General features: G+C 39.4%; 2 protein-coding genes across 3 annotated transcripts; one reads left to right on the plus strand and one right to left on the minus strand.

The window, feature by feature from the left end:
• Positions 1-1,778: 1,778 nt before the first annotated feature.
• LOC116044729 (dTDP-D-glucose 4,6-dehydratase) lies at positions 1,779-8,347 on the minus strand. 2 transcript variants are annotated; one of them, XM_031292159.2, is made up of 12 exons: positions 8,120-8,347; positions 7,013-7,079; positions 6,807-6,875; positions 6,570-6,660; positions 6,317-6,465; positions 6,125-6,223; positions 5,127-5,186; positions 4,794-4,837; positions 4,492-4,657; positions 4,349-4,404; positions 3,982-4,079; positions 1,779-3,200 (listed from the first exon to the last, which is right to left on the minus strand). In XM_031292159.2, the coding sequence occupies exons 1-12, from the start codon at positions 8,164-8,166 to the stop codon at positions 3,112-3,114; spliced, it is 1,035 nt and encodes a 344-aa protein (XP_031148019.1). In that variant the 5' UTR covers positions 8,167-8,347; the 3' UTR covers positions 1,779-3,111. The 2 variants fall into 2 exon arrangements, with proteins under 2 accessions (XP_031148019.1, XP_031148020.1); XM_031292160.2 differs by having other exon boundaries at positions 3,982-4,117.
• A 487-nt stretch (positions 8,348-8,834) lies between these two features.
• Positions 8,835-17,704, plus strand: gpr180 (G protein-coupled receptor 180). Its single transcript, XM_031292153.2, has 10 exons — positions 8,835-9,124; positions 10,203-10,346; positions 10,481-10,575; positions 10,901-11,006; positions 13,257-13,437; positions 13,685-13,734; positions 13,900-14,057; positions 14,637-14,834; positions 14,918-14,995; positions 15,468-17,704. Exons 1-10 carry the CDS (start codon positions 8,986-8,988, stop codon positions 15,621-15,623), a joined length of 1,305 nt encoding a protein of 434 aa, XP_031148013.1. The 5' UTR covers positions 8,835-8,985; the 3' UTR covers positions 15,624-17,704.
• Positions 17,705-18,094: the final 390 nt, after the last annotated feature.

Consider the following 18,094-nt stretch of genomic DNA (forward strand, 5'->3'; position numbering starts at 1 on the left):
ACATAGCATTACCATGGCAACAGACGCACTGACACTGACGGTGTCACCATGGCAAATGATGTTGCGTCACTAAGGTAACTTAACTTCCCAGCAGGAGTGCTTTGATTGTCCGTGAACAATTTATGGTGCTATGCTCCCATTGCTGCGGCCTGCAGGCCCCTCTGTTGTAGAAATCCCATTGAGTTTTACAGAAAATACTTCAGTTACTTAGTTTAATTTTCAACTAAAGTCTTCTGTAGTACATGTCCTTCAAAACCTCAGAGAGGTACGAAGGAGTGAGTGAGAGTGTTTGAAGTGTAGCACAGCCAGGTGTCAAAAAGAAGAGGTTTCTCCATGGTTTAGTGTGTGTGTGTGTGTGTGTGTGTGTGAGTGTGTGTGTGTGTGTGTGTGTGTGTGTGTTGTATAGAAAGGTTCTTCCAGACATGAAACAGTTTTTTTTTTTTTTGGGACCAGGTGGAGTTGTAGTGAACAGCAACCGTAGGAATCGGCTGTTTGCACACAGAGTTCTCGAGTCTACTTTCGCTGCTAGTTTGTGTAATTTATCAAGCATTTTTGAGAAATATTTATTTTTATAAGCCTAATACAAAAGTTGATATTTTACAAAGTGACTTGACCAAAAGACAGTAAACAAAAACACTGGCACTTGAATGTTGAATGTCATTGGTATGAGTGAAAATTTCTATTTTTCTGGGGTAGTGTGAGCTTTTTAATGTTAAAGATACAACGTGTAGGGATTTCTTTAAATATGTCACCGTAACAACTTGTGATTATGTGCAAAATGTCACTGGTGCCAAAACTGATTCAAATCATCTCTCAGAAATCCCAATACACCAATTCTCTGTCTAAGGCCAATACAAAGCAGCCCCTGCTGCTTTGCACATCTTTTCCTGTTTAACCGGACTATTTTTGCAGTGCGTTGTGAAGTTTAAACTGGCTTTTGTCTAAGCAAAATTGGACCTTGAATACCTCTCTGAAAGACAGGAGTTATCTTACGAGGTGGCAGTCCCTTGTTCTTATTAGAAGAAATAGTTTGTTTAAAACACTAATTTGTACTCCCCACTTGCCATAACAGGGCTCTTCCATTTTTGGTCAAATAGAATAATGTGTAAAGATGTGCACGTGGAGTCACACGAGGCCACAGAGTGACGCACTTGGCAGTTTTATTACAGTTAATGCAACTGTGACATATTAAAAGAAACATCCTACATAGGTTACCTTTAAAGTCACATTGGACTCAGTATCAGATCCATAAACCCGTTTGTGCGACAGGTTCCATTGCCAATACTGATAATCAACCATAAACAGCCATTTTAATTGGCAAACAAAATTTGAGACAATACCACCATATATGCCAAGGTTTGGATTAAAAAAAAGAATTAACAGACGTTACAATCAAAGACATTTTGTAAAAAAAAAAAAAAAAAGAAAAAGAAACACGCAGTACAAAAAACAAGTGTCCAGATTCTCTCCAAGTCAGATGTTGTTTTTTCGTTTTTTTTTTTTTTTTTTTTGTTTTTTTTTTCATTTGAGTCTTTACACTTTTCCTTCCCGTTAATACCCTTGTTGTGAATGTCTGGCAAGTGGTGATCTTTAAAGTCTTCATAACACAGAATTAACTGTGGTTCTATTGCTATGTTGTTGTGATTTGCATCTTTGCAGGCGCCTGTGTGTTGAGCGATAATGCTCATACATATAGGGGAGCGTCTGGCTAATCAGAAATGGCGGGAAAAAGATGCCCTGATGACATACATCCAGGTGTCTTTTACATGACTTTTTTGTTTTGCTTAACTTGCAGCTGATCCATATGAGTCTTCTACCATCTTTTAGCTGCAGACATTCTGCAGTTATACAGAAACAAATTGGACCAGAATGCAATGCGGCCCCAGCAAAGCCACTATCGGTGACATTTCAAAGATATGGTAGTATTAGTACATGTAGGTGAATGATCACACTTCACTTCATGAACTTCATTCATGGAAACAAAATGGGGACACCAAATAAAATGCAACACTGCAGCTTTATTTTACTTTCAATTTTATAAGCTTAGAGGCTTATTACAAAAAAAGTGTTGTCATATTCAGGAATGATTGCTGTTTAGTGACTGAATTGAAATATGATAAAGCCCAGTGTTGTCGCCATTGCTTACTGGCCAGACCCCTCAATGTGAACACACTGCACCTCCAGCCTGGTAGTTAGTATTTGCTTTATGTATTAGTTTAGCAGTTGTGCACGAAGAGGAGCACTGCACGAAGAAAACAAAACAACCAGTGCATCTATTCTGATTTTACCACGAATAAAGGTTTTGATTTGCAAATGTAAAGTGTTTTGATCCATTTCTTCTTCTAATGTGTGTTTTTAGATTTTAAATATTTGAGAAACGCATGTCAAACACCTTGAAGTTATTAAATAATCAAGTTTATTAGCAGTTAAATTACCGGACAACGTGAAAAACATCTCTACAACGTGTATAAAACAAATGACAGATGAATTGACTTTGAGTTCCCTTCTCATCCTTTCATTATAAGGCTACTGCTATAACAAAACCAAAGTATCTTTAATTGATAAAATAACGCTTGTGCTGTAAAAGACTAAACATACATTTGGAATGTAAAGTTGCACATAGTTGCTAAAACTTGCTACCCAACCTTGCTGAATGTTAGCAGGAGCTAGTGTGTTTACATGCAGTAAGCAACTGATTTACAGTAACTGTTACTTGAGTGCACGTAAATGCAATACTTATGTCTTATCTGTTTTGAGCCGATCAACACTAGAATATTTGGTTGTTGGATTTACCTGCAAAAACCTGCTTAATTTGAACCATACCCTGTGGATGTACATGAATGTGCAAATTCTCCAGTCATTCAAAAATGCGGGTCTGTGTGATGCTTGTCAACATAAGCTGAATCTGTAATTAATATCAAAATAAAGTGCACTCATTTCCAGGTGTAACTTTGCTTTGGTTGAAGGGAGGCTCTGCCTTCCTATTGTCTAGCACTTCAGGTAAACTATGGAGACTGGTTTACATCATCTTCAGTATCTGTAAGTTGAGAGGTAAATCGGCTGTGTCGTGAAATCATATGTAGAAAATAAGTCACTGCTTTGTGTCTCTTTTCACTCTGCCTTTTCAAGCTGGCTTTGGATTTGTTCTTGGTCCTCGCTTGCGTCTGACCAGAAGTCTGGGTGGACTTGGTACCATTTGACTAAAACACACAAATGCAAAACACAGGAATTAATAGCACACATTATAAAGAGGGAATCAATTTTGGCTAAAACTTGCACCTTTTGTGGATCAGCGCTTTAATGTATGGAGGGATTTAATGGCCATAACTAAATAAATAAATGTACAATTTTGATTTAATGAAATGTCTAAATGTGTATATATTTATACTTTTATTTATGAAGTTGACAGATTTATTTTGTTCCTTGCTGTTACGCTATGGATAAATAAAAGTATAAATAAATATATACACATTTAGACATTTAATTATATAATTATACATGTATTTATGTACTTAGTTATCCCTTCATGTTAAAGGGGCACGTTGCAGTTTTGGCCATTTCTTCGCTGTTTTCTTGCTTTTTGCTCGCAGGTTCCTCTATAGACCTCCCCCCTACAGCTTCGGAATAGATATTTGGCAGCTCCTATGTTTACTTGTATATGACTCCTCGCTCGGTCAGTCTGCCGTTTCTTCTTTCTCTGTTCCTCCGACAATGCTTTCCTAGCTTTCTGCTTCTTTTTTGCCGGCTCAGCCATGACGATAGTGTGAAAAACTCCATCCCTACCTTGTTAGCCGGTTCCTGAATGGAGGGGAGCGAGACGACCACCTATCAACCCGAAAAAAGTCATATAACCATTCCAATGACTCCGAAGCTGTGTAGTTAAGGTAAATTAAGCTAAAAAAACGCCATAGTTCCCCTTTAATGTACTGGCCTTATCTGCGCGCTTTATAGCTCCAGAGGCGTGTGTGTGTGTTACTGTACCCGTCTGTCTGATGCCTTCAGCCCAGGACACCTCTGCTCTCCAGCCTAGCTGCTGCAGCTTCTCACATGTGATGGGGTAGCGCAGGTCGACATGCGGCCTATAGAGCAGAGGTCAAAGGTCACTTTGCTCACTGTCCTGATAGATTCATAAAAACAGATGTATGACTTGTCGAACTGGCCTATCACAGGCGTGATATTTTAGGTGAGGACTAATTTTATATATATATATATATATATATATATATATATTCTAGAAGATTTGATATATTTTCTTTGGAAATATTTGTTTGCTGATGTAGTAATGAGTCACCGAAATCAGAACCTCTAAATATATCATTCATTTTTGAAACGGCACTAGTTTACTCACCTGTCAGGCACAAACTCGAGCCAATCTTGTACCTCAGAGTCTGGCACCTTCTTGACCTAAAAGACACAAACACACTGAGTTTTCTGAACATCTGCTACTTCCCGCTATATGTTTAAATTAGGAGCACAGTTCCCTAAACCCACCATCGTAACAAGTTCCCTGGCCAGTTGCATGATAGGAATCTCACAGCTTGTTCCCATATTGTAGATTTCTCCCACAATCCCTTTCTCCAGAACCAACAGAAAGGCGTTGATAGCATCATCAACAAACAGGAAATGGCGGGATTTAGGCAGGGTTCCCTGGATGGTGCTGCGGCAGAGCGGAGAAAGAGGAACCGAAATGTGAAGCTAGATTTAGTCAGTCTTGTTTTTCTATTAATGTCAAACAAATACTGAAGCTGGTCTCTCAGTAAAACCTTTTCAAAGTAAAGTTCAAAGAAACCAACCATTTCTTGTTCCTTTGCAAGAGGGTGAGAAACCTCGGAATGACCTGAAAGATCAAGAAGATAGTTGGTTTTAAAAGTCAGTTGGAAGCAGGGAATATCTTTATCACTGTAAGAAGAGCTAAAATGAAGTGACGGATCACTGCGCTACTTCTCCTGTTTAACCAGTGAAACCAACAAAATCTGCATTTTCAACTAAAGATTAAGTGGTTCACACTTAGTAAAAAAATACCTTTTATTACACTGCAAAGATCTTGAATTGTGGATCCAAAATGTTAAATTGTAAAAACGGACCAATCGGTGATCAAGATCTTAAAGGAAGTTTGGGTGCTGTACCTTCTCAGTGTACTGCCTGGGCCCGTAGATGTTGTTGCTCCTGGTAATGATGATAGGAAACTGGTAACAGATACACAGAGCAGTATTTCACATACAAAGAACTGTGAGGAACAAAACCTGGATAACTGTATCTGTTTAAAGATCCAAATTAGCATAACTGGCAAACACAGTGTAGTTGTATAAAAATGCTCATCACAATTTCCACAAGCCCAAGGTGATGTTAGGAAATTGCTTGTCTGACCAACAGTCAAAAACCAAAAGACAATTAAATTAAAGCTCAAGTGCGCAACTTTTTGATATTAATGAGCGTCCGTTACATTGAAGCCATTAGCAAACAGTGTTGGGCAAGTTACTTCCAAAATGTAATACATTATAGATTACTAGTTACTAGTCATTTGAGAGTAATTCGTTATATTACAGTCTCTGAATTGTAATGCTTTACACTACTTTTGCATTACTTTTGAGATACTTTCACCAAAATAACAGCGGAAGTTTGACTTGGCAGGTAGCTTGTGAATTTCACCACAGGATCAATAAAGTCTCCTCTGTATCCACTTTAATACATCATAGATTATTCATAATATTTTGTATAATTAATATGAATATGCAAATAACTAAAGCTATAAAAATAGAGAAGTAAAACATACAATAGGCAAGTAGGAGAAAATGAAAATACTCAATTAAAAGTACCGTGATCACGGAAGGCTTATGTCATGTGGACACGCCAACAGTTTTGTTGTCATTACTTACAATTCCTCATGGGGGGGGGCGACAGAAACTACGCACTATAGCTTTAATATTGCGCAAGGCAAAGATAGGCAGCAAATTCTCACAATTTAGAAGCTAAAATTAGGGAAGTTTTGTCATTTTTTGCTTCGATTATCATGTGGAAACATGCTATAACATGGGGGGGGGGAAATCCAGTGCTAAAACTTTACGATAAATGTCTTAAAAACCTCGTGTCATTTAGAAGCTACTAACCCTGCCTGTGTGTGTACCTTATATTTGTCCCAGTAGGATTGGACCAGGTACTCAGCAGCTGCTTTAGTGGCAGAATATGGGTTAGAGGGCCTCACTGGACTGCTCTCATCAAACACCTGCAGAAAACAAACAACCCAATATCCAAATCACTAACCATAAACTCCACATACCCCCCCAACAATCTATCAACTAAATCACTATTCGCTGACCTGGTCCAGACTGGCTCCGTAGACTTCATCAGTGCTGACGTAGATAAAGCGCTGTGGCTGGTGTCGGGCCTGATGGGCGGCTCCCAGTAAAACTCTGGTCCCATCAATGTTAACACGCTGGAAACTAGACGGAGTTTCAAACGACCTCTCTGAGCGGGGGAAGAAATAAAAAGGACTATAGTATCAGAGGCTGATTATTAATAGAGCAGCAGGTTACCTCAGTGTAACCTCAGTTTGAACGACTGCTGCTCACCGACGTGTGTTTTGGCTGCCAGGTGAAAGATCACATCGATGTTTTCTGTGTTGAAAATGTGATTAACCAGCCGGGAGTTACACACATCTCCCTGTTAAAGAAAGGCGTACATTTAAATAGTTATACTACTAGTTATTGTAATAGTACAAATGTCACTGTTCCCCTTGATGGGCCTAAACTAAACATTTTGTTTCTGCCTGCAGCTACGTGTTCTTCTATAGACTGATAGATTCTCACCCTGATAAAGGTGTAGTTCGCTCTGTCTTCAACACTCTCCAGACTCCTGGGGCTGCAGCAGTAATCCAACTAGAAGAGATCAGACAATGATAAATGCAACAGTACATACAGCATACTGAGATATGTTGTACATCTATTTATTTATTCATTCATCAATTAGCAGACAAGGACAGTGTCAGCGCTACCACACACCAGAGAAGACTTACATTATCTAGGTTGATAATTCTCCAGTCAGGGTGCCTGTCCACCAGCGAACATACAAGATGGGAGCCACTGGAGAGAGATGGGGAGGTGGTAATAAGACTTTTCCTTGAGTAAAAGTACTAATACCACACAGTTACAAGTAAAAGTCCTGCATTGAAAATGTTACTTAAGTAAAAGTATGAAAGTATTATCAGAAAAATCTACTTAAAAGTATTACAAGTAAAAGTACTCGCAAATCCTCACATTTTGGGTAGTTTCATTTACAATAAAACATCATATTTTAAAAACTGTGTGTTTTGTGTGCAAAAATCTCAATTTTTAAAGTAACTACTAACAAAAGCTGTCAGATGAATGTAGTGATGTAAAAAGTACAATATTTCTCTCTGAAATGTAGCGGAGTAGAAGTAGAATGTAGCATGGAAAGAAAAGACTCAAGTAAAGTACAAGTACCTCAAATTTGTACTTCAGTAAATGTACTTAGTTGCATTCCACCACTGCAAAACACTTACTCAAGTACTGTACTGAAGTTCAATTTGGAGGTACTTGAGTATTTTAATATCCTACTTCTTTATATTTCTACTTTACTGCATTACAGAGGGAAATGTACTATTTGACAGCTTTTGAAGATTCAAAAAAACATAGTTACAGCTACAAAGTTATTGCACACCAGAAAGCCTTATTGACACTGCTGATCACAAAAAAGTAATAATAGTATAATAAGCATATTAAATACAGTGTCCTGTTATACAGTAAATACAATCACCCAGCAGTATATGAAAAAGGCAGAATCATGTCCAACACAGTAAACTACTGCATATTGACCACTAATCACTAATTAATCCAATATTATAATACATGCCGTATTTAGGAACGGAACTGAACTGATCAATGTAGCCCACTGTAATGTACAGTAGTGTTGGAGAAATCATCAACAAAAACAGAAATTGAGATTGAGGGAAAAACTGGGATAGTTTGGCTTTAGGGGTTGTGGTATAACGTTAGTAACGTTAACTGAAGAGCGAGACAGTTCCTTATAACGATTACTTGTTATGGATAACTTTAAGTCATATATTTATCATCATCAGTTTGAATCCATTACATGAACTCACATGAATCCAGAGCCTCCAGTCACCAGAACAGTCCTGTTGAAGTCCATCTTCTAGTCATCACAACACTGAACACCGGCAGCTTTCTATTCACCTTAAGGTCTCCTTCAGCTATAATAACGACATATTAATCGCTTTTACTCCATTATCGAGCCTGCTAGCTAACAGGTAGCACGTCTCTATTTGCCTTATGTGTGATTTGCGACAGTCACTGGCCGTTTTACGGCAGTGTTGACACGTTGAAAAGGGGCGGGATATTTATCTATTGTAGAGTGGTTTCTACTCTCTGATTGGTTTTGGTACATGACGAAAAGAAATACGCGCTTTTTGATTGTGTGAATCCCAAATCAATCAAACTGTCAACAGTGCCGATTTGACAAGGCAACAGTGTCAAGTGAGTTACAATGAATATGTAACGTCCGAAAAAATATTTTCAAAGTAAAAGTGTTTGATACACATATGGTTAAAATCTTATTACCAGGCTATCTAAAAAGGCAGGTGTTTTTTGAAGGTTTATAGTTTTTATTTGGTCAAGTCATGTATTACTGCTTTAAACCTCATACTGAACCATAAAGCATACTTTCAGGAAATTCACTGATGTTATGCAATTCGATGTACTATTACAGTCCATCATATCTTTAGTCAGTCGATGTTTTACGTAACTACGCCATACATCTTGGTGAGTCCCCAAAGTGAGACGTATAACGTTAGAGCTTTTATTTGAGTGCAGAAGCAGCTAACTTCTGGTCTCATCCTGGCTAACTTTGAATAACTTGACGCAGCTAAGCTCGTTCACTTCTGGCTTCGTGGCTCATTGAATTCGTTAGCTAACGTTTATTTGTCGATAACGTTGAACTGCATAAGTGAAAATGTCGTATTCATTAGCCACGTTTGTGGCTATAGTGCTGCTCAGTTCGGAGGCCTCTGGGAAAAGCGTAACGGGACTTTTTAACAGCGAAGCAGCGAGACAGCAGAATGGCCAGTTCATCACTAAATTTATGTACCAAGGTAACGTTAACGATACTGATGTAATGATGCCACCGTGTCATTTCAGTTTCAGCTGTAACACGGTTCAGTAATCATTTTTAACATGGCGTGATGACGATGTGTTGATTCATATTACTTATGTTTTTTTTTTTTTTTTTTTGCTTTTCTTTATTTGCCACTGGCTCACCGATGGGGAGTGTCATCATCACTTAATAACCTCACTGTGCCAATCCTGTTTCTTTCTTTGTGGCGGTTAATATCAGAGATCCTTTTTTTCTGCAGTATATCAGAATTTCTGATTTTAAAAAAAGAAGCATTTTATAATTTAATGTGACTTTATTAGTGAGTGTTTTAGTAACTTGGTGCAGGACACTTTTTGAGATTGAACCTATAGACCTACAAGTTACAAACCAGCCTTCTTAACCACTACAAAATGCTCCAAATGTCTTCTAAGAAACTTTCTCCTGCCCCCCACACCCACTAAGAGTGAGATCAGAGGTCAGCTACAGACCTTATTGAGCTGGTTCTGGCTCCCTTTCAGCACGGTGGATACTTACTGCAGGATTGTCTGGTAAAAAAAAAAAAACGTGTGGAGCCTCTGGCTGATTTTGCTTCTCTCGTCTCAACTTGTCCTGAACTAACTGCACTAATATGCTTGAAGCCAGACCTGTGACATAATCCCACTAGCATCAGAAGATGATTCTGAAAAACAAGTGTGTCCAGGGCCTCCTGAAAGCTACATGCTCTCCTATTCCTCTGGTTTGTGCTCATTTAATTGAAAATATGTTTGGCAATACATTGTTTTGAATAGAAACTTGAACAGAAAAACAAAATGAAAAATGCATAATTTCGTCTTCAAATGACTTGTTTTTCAGACTAAAACCCCAAAATATTGTATTTGCAATGATTTAAAATCTAAAACACTATGTCATGGTTTGTAAAATGGCCAGAAGAGTCAGAGTGCTGTGTTACGTCATCTGTAAATTGAATAACTGTCTGCTGTAAAATGCATAGTGGATGTGAGAGATTAAACAGTCATTTTTATGAAATCTAATGAATGAATGAATACATTTCTCTGAACCTTGTCCTGTTTCTGTAGGTGATAATGGTATGTTGGTGATCAGGCTGGACAATTCTGCTCTGGCTACAGAGAAGGAGTCCAGATTGCTGCTGTATAAGGATATGGACTCAAGCCTTGACAACCTAAACTGCTCCGAGAGGCTCGCTAAAGCTCACATCCCCGGTAGCGTTTACTAATACAGAGAGCTGATCTCTGATATGATGGATGTGATGCAGCTGTAGCTGTATTGATTTTCTCCTGTTTATTCTTCCACATTGTCACGTGACCTCATTGTCTTCTTTGCCCTCCTGCTTCAGTTTCTCTCAGTGACCAAGAACACAACCAGACGATCCCTCGTCAGTCCTCTCCTACGACCTGGCAGGCCCTATATGCTGACAGATACACATGTCAGGTAACATAGATTGCTATGAAACTAACCCCTTCTTAAACATACACGGACATTAAATCTGACCAATAGCAAAGCTTAGTATGAAGGGAGGAGGTGTTTCAGGTTATAATTGGCTGCTGTTTACACCTGTATGAATGTGAGTGGATGTTTTTAGTCAGCTGGTAGCCAAGCAGCTGATGAAAGCCCCTGATGGTGAAGCATGAATTGATATTAGCATTTAGAACAAACAAACAATTTGTATCCTATTTCAGTGGTTCTATTAGTACTCAGAGCAGTAATTTGTCATTCTAAGTTTTTTCTTCCCTCCGTTTCCTGTCTGTCTCTCCAGGAAAATGCAGTGATTCCTTCCCACGCTGATCTCCGTTTTACCATCTTGTTGTTTAACGCCGACTCGGCTGGAAATCCTCTGGAGCACTTCAGCGCAGAGGAGGCAGGTAAGACATCCTGAATGGTCCTGTTACGACCCTATAAACAGAGTGTAACCGTTGATGTAAAAAAATAACTGAAGGAAGGATGGGAGGCGCTTGTTACAAAAGTATCAGTACAATTTATTAATAATAAACAGAAAATGTGCAGCAACGCTCTACAGCCGTTGAAAAGCGAGCTTGTCACGGTCAGGAGTTGAACTCGGATATGGGAATATCTACAATCTCAGTTGTAGGATACACTTTTCCCCCAGCAATATCATTATCCATAATGAAGTCCACTGCCTTGACAGGAAAACAGGACAAGATTGCTATTGACCTTGACATTTTGACTTGTCATAGTAGGAAAAGCACAGCTGAAATTGATAACCTTAACGATGGCTCATTTCCATCAAGTGTCCCAGTAAGCTGTTTCAGTGAGTCAGCATGCACAATACCAGGACCTCTCCTAAGACTACATTTACACGTGGCTGGCTATTTTCATAAACGGACATTTAGAACCTCTATGTTTTCAGAAAAGTATTCGTTTACATGTACCCGTGTATATATGCTATCAATGTCGTTAAGAGCATGTCACACCTGTAGGTGGCATTGTAACGAGAAGCTCAAGCCCATGTTAGCCAATCACAATCCCGAAAATAGCAACAACAGCAACGAATCACTTCCTCTTTCTGTTTGTCTCAGTTTACATGCAAACAAAGTTTTCCAAAATCTCCACTTTGGCCGGAGTTTTTAGAAATAATCTTTTTTTTTTTTTTACACGGTTTTCGTGTAAATGAGAGGCCAAACCACAGGAAAATATCTGCGTCTTCCCTTCGTGTAAACGGGGTATTAGTGGAATGCAGCCATCATTAATGGTTTTGAATACACCTGTGCTTTTCCTACTATGACTCAGGTCGATGCTAGCAGGCTCAGGCAAAGCACTATTTTGGAGAATGCTACTCGCCGACCTGTTGATGCAAAAAATTTCTAAAAGAAATCACTACCGCTCTTGCAAAATGGGTGGCAACTAACTACAGACCTGTCAGCATCGTGTAAGACTCGGGTCTTAAAGAAGTACTAAGGTTGGCACGTTCTGACCCGTCTTATACATTGCCGTCGAGGGGGACAGTAGTTTCACGCATACACAGCCTGTACGACACGGAGAAAGCAGCCCAACTGGAACTGCTGCAAAGTGATGCAAGGTGATCACTGGACGTCAGTGAGTAATCAAAATTATTTAGGAGTTACTGCACGCTATATTGACTCTAGATTCAAATGTGTGACTAGATTCACACATTTTTCTTTTGTTTGAAGTAAATAAATAATAAATACAAATCTTAAAATGAAGTTCATAAAGTCACTTTCTTTGCATTCATTTGATTCCCAGTCAAGATACACTGGTAAGAATTGCTTTCCATTGTTAATATGTACTTAAAAACAGTTCTGAAATGCAAAATAATAGAATTTTAATCATGTGATAAAACATGCGATTAATCGCGATTAAGTATAGAACTTCAGCGATTAATCACGATCAAAAAAAATTAATCGTTTGACAGCCCTATTATTAATACAAACAGAAAATGTGTAGCAATGCTCTACAGCCGTTGAAAACCGAAAGAAAAGCGAGCTCGTCACGGTCAGGCAGAGGCCGATCTACAATGAGACAAGAACAACAGTGTTAGTAAATGACAAACAAAGCACAAGATAAACACCCTCCTTTTTAGGAAAAAGGAGTTAAACCTACCAACACATGTTCTGGTAAGCACAACCTGCTGCCTGTGAACACAGGTGTGCTCACTCAGCAATCACCAGCAATCAACCTGGAGAAGAGAGGGGAGGCACACACACACACAACACACACGACAAAATACAAATCGCTACATAACAGTGGCCATCACTACAGCGGATATAGGCTGTCAGATATCAGGACATTTTGTGTTTTGTATTCAAATATTAATAGATAGGAAAGTAGGGAATCCCAAGTCCTTACCTTTTCTTTGACAAATATGCTTGAATTTAGGGTTTTATCAACTTATTTTCTGTCTTAATAGTTTTATCCATATCCACTGCTTTATGCTCGAGTGGTGCTATTAAAAAGATGTTTGTGTTCAATATTTAAAGGGTAGAAAGTGCATAATGGTTTGCCACATGCTATGTCAAATCGTTGATACTCAGTCTTTAAAAGATGTAGGAATTGGTTCTGAGAAATCTGCATAATTCATGTGGGACAAAATGTTTCCTCTTGACTCGTTTTTGTTCTCTCCCTCGCTCTCCCAGGTCTCCACAGTTTTTACTTCCTCCTCCTGCTGGCCTACTTCATAGCCTGCTGTATCTACATCCAGCCTCTGCACCAGGCTCTGAGGAAAGGAGGTCCCATGCACACTGTCCTCAAAGTGCTGACCACCGTGCTGGCCTTACAGGGCTTCTCCGCTCTCTGCAACTACATCCACTTCGCCAGGTAGAATCTGGCAGATGACATATCCTTTGAGAAGTTGAACCAACGAGTAGTGTTTCCTTCTCAGATTTTTTTTCAATGTAATAGTTTTTAGTTCCAAAGAGGAAAAACTCTCCAGCATTTCACAAGAAAAAGCAACACATTGAGAAAGTCTGACTTTTGTGAAGCAAAACACATTGTTTTATCTATCTTGTGAATCATCCTGTGCTTTGATCTGGTGTTTCCTGTTCCCTCTCCTTGTGTTCTGCAGGTATTCCAGAGATGGTACTGGTATTCCTCTGATGGGCAACCTGGCAGAGTGTATGTTCCTCGTTCTTAAATATGTCCTACATTGATCAATGCTTATGAAGCTTGATTTACTTATAAGAATAAGACTCTCTGATTATTTCAGATTCATTTGTAAACAGACAAGAAATGAATTATGTTGTTTGCCCTCTTCTTTCTTATTTCCTATTCCCTGTGCAGTCTGGGATATGGTGTCCCAGGTGTCCATGCTGTACATGTTACTGAGTCTGTGTGCGGGCTGGACTCTGAGCCGAGGCAGGAAGCCTCAGTCCAGACCTCTGCAGTGGGAACAGTCTCCGGCGTCCACGGCTGTTGCTGTTGGCGGAGTCGTTATACAGGTACGTAGGGTTACACTGGAAGTATTTCAGGTTGAGTTTTAGTTTAAAGCAGGAATGCACCGAATCCAAGATTCGGCAATTTGATTCGGCCGAATCAAATTTGACTTTTTGAAGGGATTTTTTTTCCACCGAACCCTACGCTTGCACTACGAGCGCTATGCTGGTTAAGCTACGTAATGACGCCGCCGTTGATTACGGGATGGTGTTTACGTAGGTGGACCGTTCAATGCAGTAGGCTGTGAGGAAGTGAAAATGGAACTCGTGAGCAGAAAAAGTGTAGTTTGGCAGTACTTTCAGTCAAAAGAAGGCGATTCGAGTCCAGCTACATGTTCAATTTGCAATGCTGATTTGTCTCGTGGTTGCGAGGACCCTAAACAATACACAACATCACCGCTGTTAAAACATTTGCATATGAAACATCCGAAAGAATACGAGTTGTGTAACGTTGTTTACTTCATTAATGTGTTTACTGTGTTAATGGACTGAGGATGGGAGTAGGTTTCGGTATTCGGTTTCAGCAGAATCTTAAATCTGGATTCGGTGCATCCCTAGTTCAAAGTGAAATTGTGTCATTTCCAGGGGGCGTTGCTGCTGTGGGAGCAGTATTCAGAATCCGAGAGTCAACACCACAGCTACCACACCCCGCTGAGTCTGGCAGGTCTCCTCCTCATGGCTCTGAGAGTGGGCCTGGCCCTCCTGCTGGCCTCTGTCCTCTACCAGATCATCTCCACCGAGCGGAGCACCCTGAAGAGGGACTTCTACCTCTGCTTCGCCAAGGTAGAATACACACTAATGTATCCTCCAGACACACAAATAATAACCGACAGTCCTTCAGGTGGTCTTCCTCGTGTTCTCTGCAGGGATGCTTCCTGTGGTTCCTCTGTCATCCCGTCCTCTTCGTCATGTCAGCTGTCTTCAACAAGCACCAGAGGGAGAAGGTTTGAACATGCAAACAAACCACATTTTAGCAAGGCAAATGTGTGAGACTGATCAGTTAGCCTGAGCTGGAGTTTTCAGGTACCATATTGGAAGTCTAAATCTTTTGGTGAGGACAGTGACCTCATACCCAAAACTGAAATATGTTATTATTGTATAATCTTTTAGTGCAGAAAAAAAACACAGAAGTTACTGAAGTTAACATCCATCAAATTTTTCTAACAGGTTGATGCAATATTAGCCAGTTGTTTTCTAGTTAAATGGCTGCAGTTTTGGTCTTTTTGTCTGACTTTAGCTAAATAATTCTTGCATTATAGCACCAGTTGGAGACATTTTAGGGTTAAGTTAATGTATTTCTGGGGCTGTAAATAAGTAGTTTAGGATATTGTATTTTCAACTTGTTTCTCTGCCCCCAATGGGCCAAAAAGTCCCCATGCTGTCGCTCACTCTCTACCTTGTCTTCCCTCTCTGTAGGTAGTGACTATCGGTGTTATCCTCTGCCAGTCCATCGCCATGGTGATCCTCTACCAGCTCTTCCTGTCTCGTTCTCTCTACTGGGAGGTCTCTTCTCTCTCCTCTGTGTCTCTGCCGCTCACCATGTCCAGAACGAACCACAGGGGGCGCTACTGAGCACATCCACTCTCACGCTTATGAGCGAAGGAGGACATGCTACAACACAGAGGCTTCACCTCCCTTAACGTTCCAGTGTGTCAGAGGAGGGACACAACCTGAGCATGAAGACAGAGAGTGATGTAACGCTGCAGGGACCGCTCTCCTTCACTGTTACTGTTTCCTGGGAGAATACTATTGGTTACTGGTAAGCAAGTTAGCAGGGAACTGTAGCACAGGGTCATAAAATGACCAGAGGAAGATTTTTACAGCAACACCCTACCTCTAGTTACTGGCCAACATCTACATTACTGAGTCCTGGATGTCATAATAACTAACAGCCAAAGTACAATTTGAAAACAGACTTACGCAAGCATGTTAAAGATGGATTGCCAAGATTCAAGATTTTAGGATGCGTCTGCAAATGGTAAAAAAAGAAGATTGTTCTCGTGATGGCACAAATGCAATCTTTGTGCTCTTGGCTTTGATTATCCCACTTTTGTGTCTTAAAGGATAAGGCTGGTATATTTTTCTTATTGTCAACAAATCCCATGAAAAGCCAAAACCAACAATTAGTATGTCTGTATTTTTTTTTTTTTTTTACTTTTCAGCCCAGTCTGTGGCCATTGGTTCCTATGAAGATGTTCATTTTTCAAAACTTGTCAAAAATATATAGTTTCATTTTCAAAAAATGGCTTAGTGATTTCGTAAAACAGCTGGACGCCGCAGTTGTGAAGCAGATGTTACTCAAACAGGAGAAGATTGTGCATATATGGGTACTATTTTTTTTTTTTTTTTTTTTAGCTGTGGATGAATCCACATTTGGTGCTCTTGTGAGTATTTCTGGCAGCAGGTCCATGATTAAATCAAAACAAACTACGGTGTGTGTGTGTTCATGGTAATGAAGGAACATGTCACCCATGCAACAATGTGGCTAGTTAATGTGTTTTTAATAGTTGTTGGACAACAATGGAGTTCTATGGTAAAGAGAAATGCAATATATCAGGCTTTGGCTCCACAGACAATACATTGTAGGTATTTTCATAGGTTTTATTTACAATAAAAGAACACTGTAGATTAGTATAGATTAATGGATCAGTATGTGGTAAGATTGATATGTGACTCCGGATAAACAGATTGAGGTGGAGAGACAGTTGGGTGGACTCAAAAATGGATATACTGAAGAACAGACCGGTGGAAGGATGAATACAGTTTGGAAAGATGGTTACAATATGTGGATAGGTAAAGAAATAGATTTTCAGGTACTTAAATTAAAAGGATTAGTGAGCCAACAGATTAGTGTGTGCTCCCTGTATATGACGGATCAAGCTGTACTTTATTTCTTCACTCTCAACATGCATTTTTGAGCTGACAGCATGTGAACCTTTGACATTGTATAAACCGTATGTAGCTGGAGACACACTGCATGATCTTTTATTTTTCATTCACTGAACCTTGAGCTGGAGCACACTACCTGGGCCAATGATTTTCCCAATTCCAAACTAACACTTACCTTTTCTGCCACAAATGATTAAGCCCTGGTCTAAGCCCACTATGACTTCATGTGAGTGAGGCTCATTAAAGCATTAGCGTTGCATGAAAGCCCAGTGGGAACAGGGTTCATTTTGGACTTGACACATTTCATATTGTGAAAAATGAAATTCCACTTAAAGTGACAGCTGACATTGAGCGTTGACATATTTTTTCATTGTGTATTTATTTTTGTAAGTCAATATTTGGAAAGTGAATGTTATCTGGGCAGTATGCACACGGTGTGTGGGTGGAAGAGAATACATCTATATTTTATTTTGTCCCACAGGCCACAATGACAATCTTATTTTTATTAAACAACAACATTTAAGGCCTCTGTAATGTGTGTACTAAACTTTTACACCTCAAATTGTTAGATATGGTTAAAATGTAATTTAATTTGAAAACAGAAAAACAAGTGTTCAGTCATTCCCTTTTTAGCGTTATGCACTCTCCAGTTTCCATTTATTACGTGTATTTATTTTCTGATACAACCTAAACTGTGGAAATGTGGGATCTGTGATCATTACAACTGTAATAAAGTAACTGTAATAAAATACATTTTAAGGTAACCTAGCTAATCCTAAATGCTTATGTTGTTATGACTAATGTCCTTCATGATGTTCATAACCCATAGTTATCGGTCATTTACTAAAACTGCTGTTTTCCTTTTGAGGTTTGGTGGGCTCTTGAGGCAAAGCAGTTCACTGTAGCCTTGGCCCTTATTTACACTGCCTGCTCAAAGTAACCCAGTTCATATTATTCGCTCACAGCTGGCACGCATCAGAGTGTTGTGATGGAATGTCATATGTTCAGGTCTGTTTCATTATGTGAAAAATACAAATGACTTTCCCTCTATATATATACAAATATATAGAGGGAATTATTTCAGTTAGGTTTGGATTGGTTGCACTATGTCCTATCTCTTTGTTTGTACATGTATTTGCCAGGCAGCTACCAAA

This window comes from Sander lucioperca, chromosome 24 (assembly GCF_008315115.2).
Source record: "Sander lucioperca isolate FBNREF2018 chromosome 24, SLUC_FBN_1.2, whole genome shotgun sequence".
Classification (NCBI taxonomy): Eukaryota; Metazoa; Chordata; class Actinopteri; order Perciformes; family Percidae; genus Sander; species Sander lucioperca.

What these genes read in the sequence shown, in the direction of transcription:
- LOC116044729 (XM_031292159.2), bottom strand. Translation starts at nt 8,166, where the DNA reads ATGGACTTCAACAGGACTGTTCTGGTGACTGGAGGCTCTGGATTCAT. An exon ending in GGCAGCCAAAACACACGTCG is followed by an intron (nt 6,466 to 6,569) that starts GTGAGCAGCAGT and finishes TCCCCCGCTCAG; the next exon opens with AGAGGTCGTTTGAAACTCCG. An exon ending in CCAGGCAGTACACTGAGAAG is followed by an intron (nt 4,838 to 5,126) that starts GTACAGCACCCA and finishes TTGATCTTTCAG; the next exon opens with GTCATTCCGAGGTTTCTCAC.
- gpr180 (XM_031292153.2), top strand. Translation starts at nt 8,986, where the DNA reads ATGTCGTATTCATTAGCCACGTTTGTGGCTATAGTGCTGCTCAGTTCG. An exon ending in CTTCAGCGCAGAGGAGGCAG is followed by an intron (nt 11,007 to 13,256) that starts GTAAGACATCCT and finishes TCGCTCTCCCAG; the next exon opens with GTCTCCACAGTTTTTACTTC. An exon ending in TCTACCTCTGCTTCGCCAAG is followed by an intron (nt 14,835 to 14,917) that starts GTAGAATACACA and finishes TGTTCTCTGCAG; the next exon opens with GGATGCTTCCTGTGGTTCCT.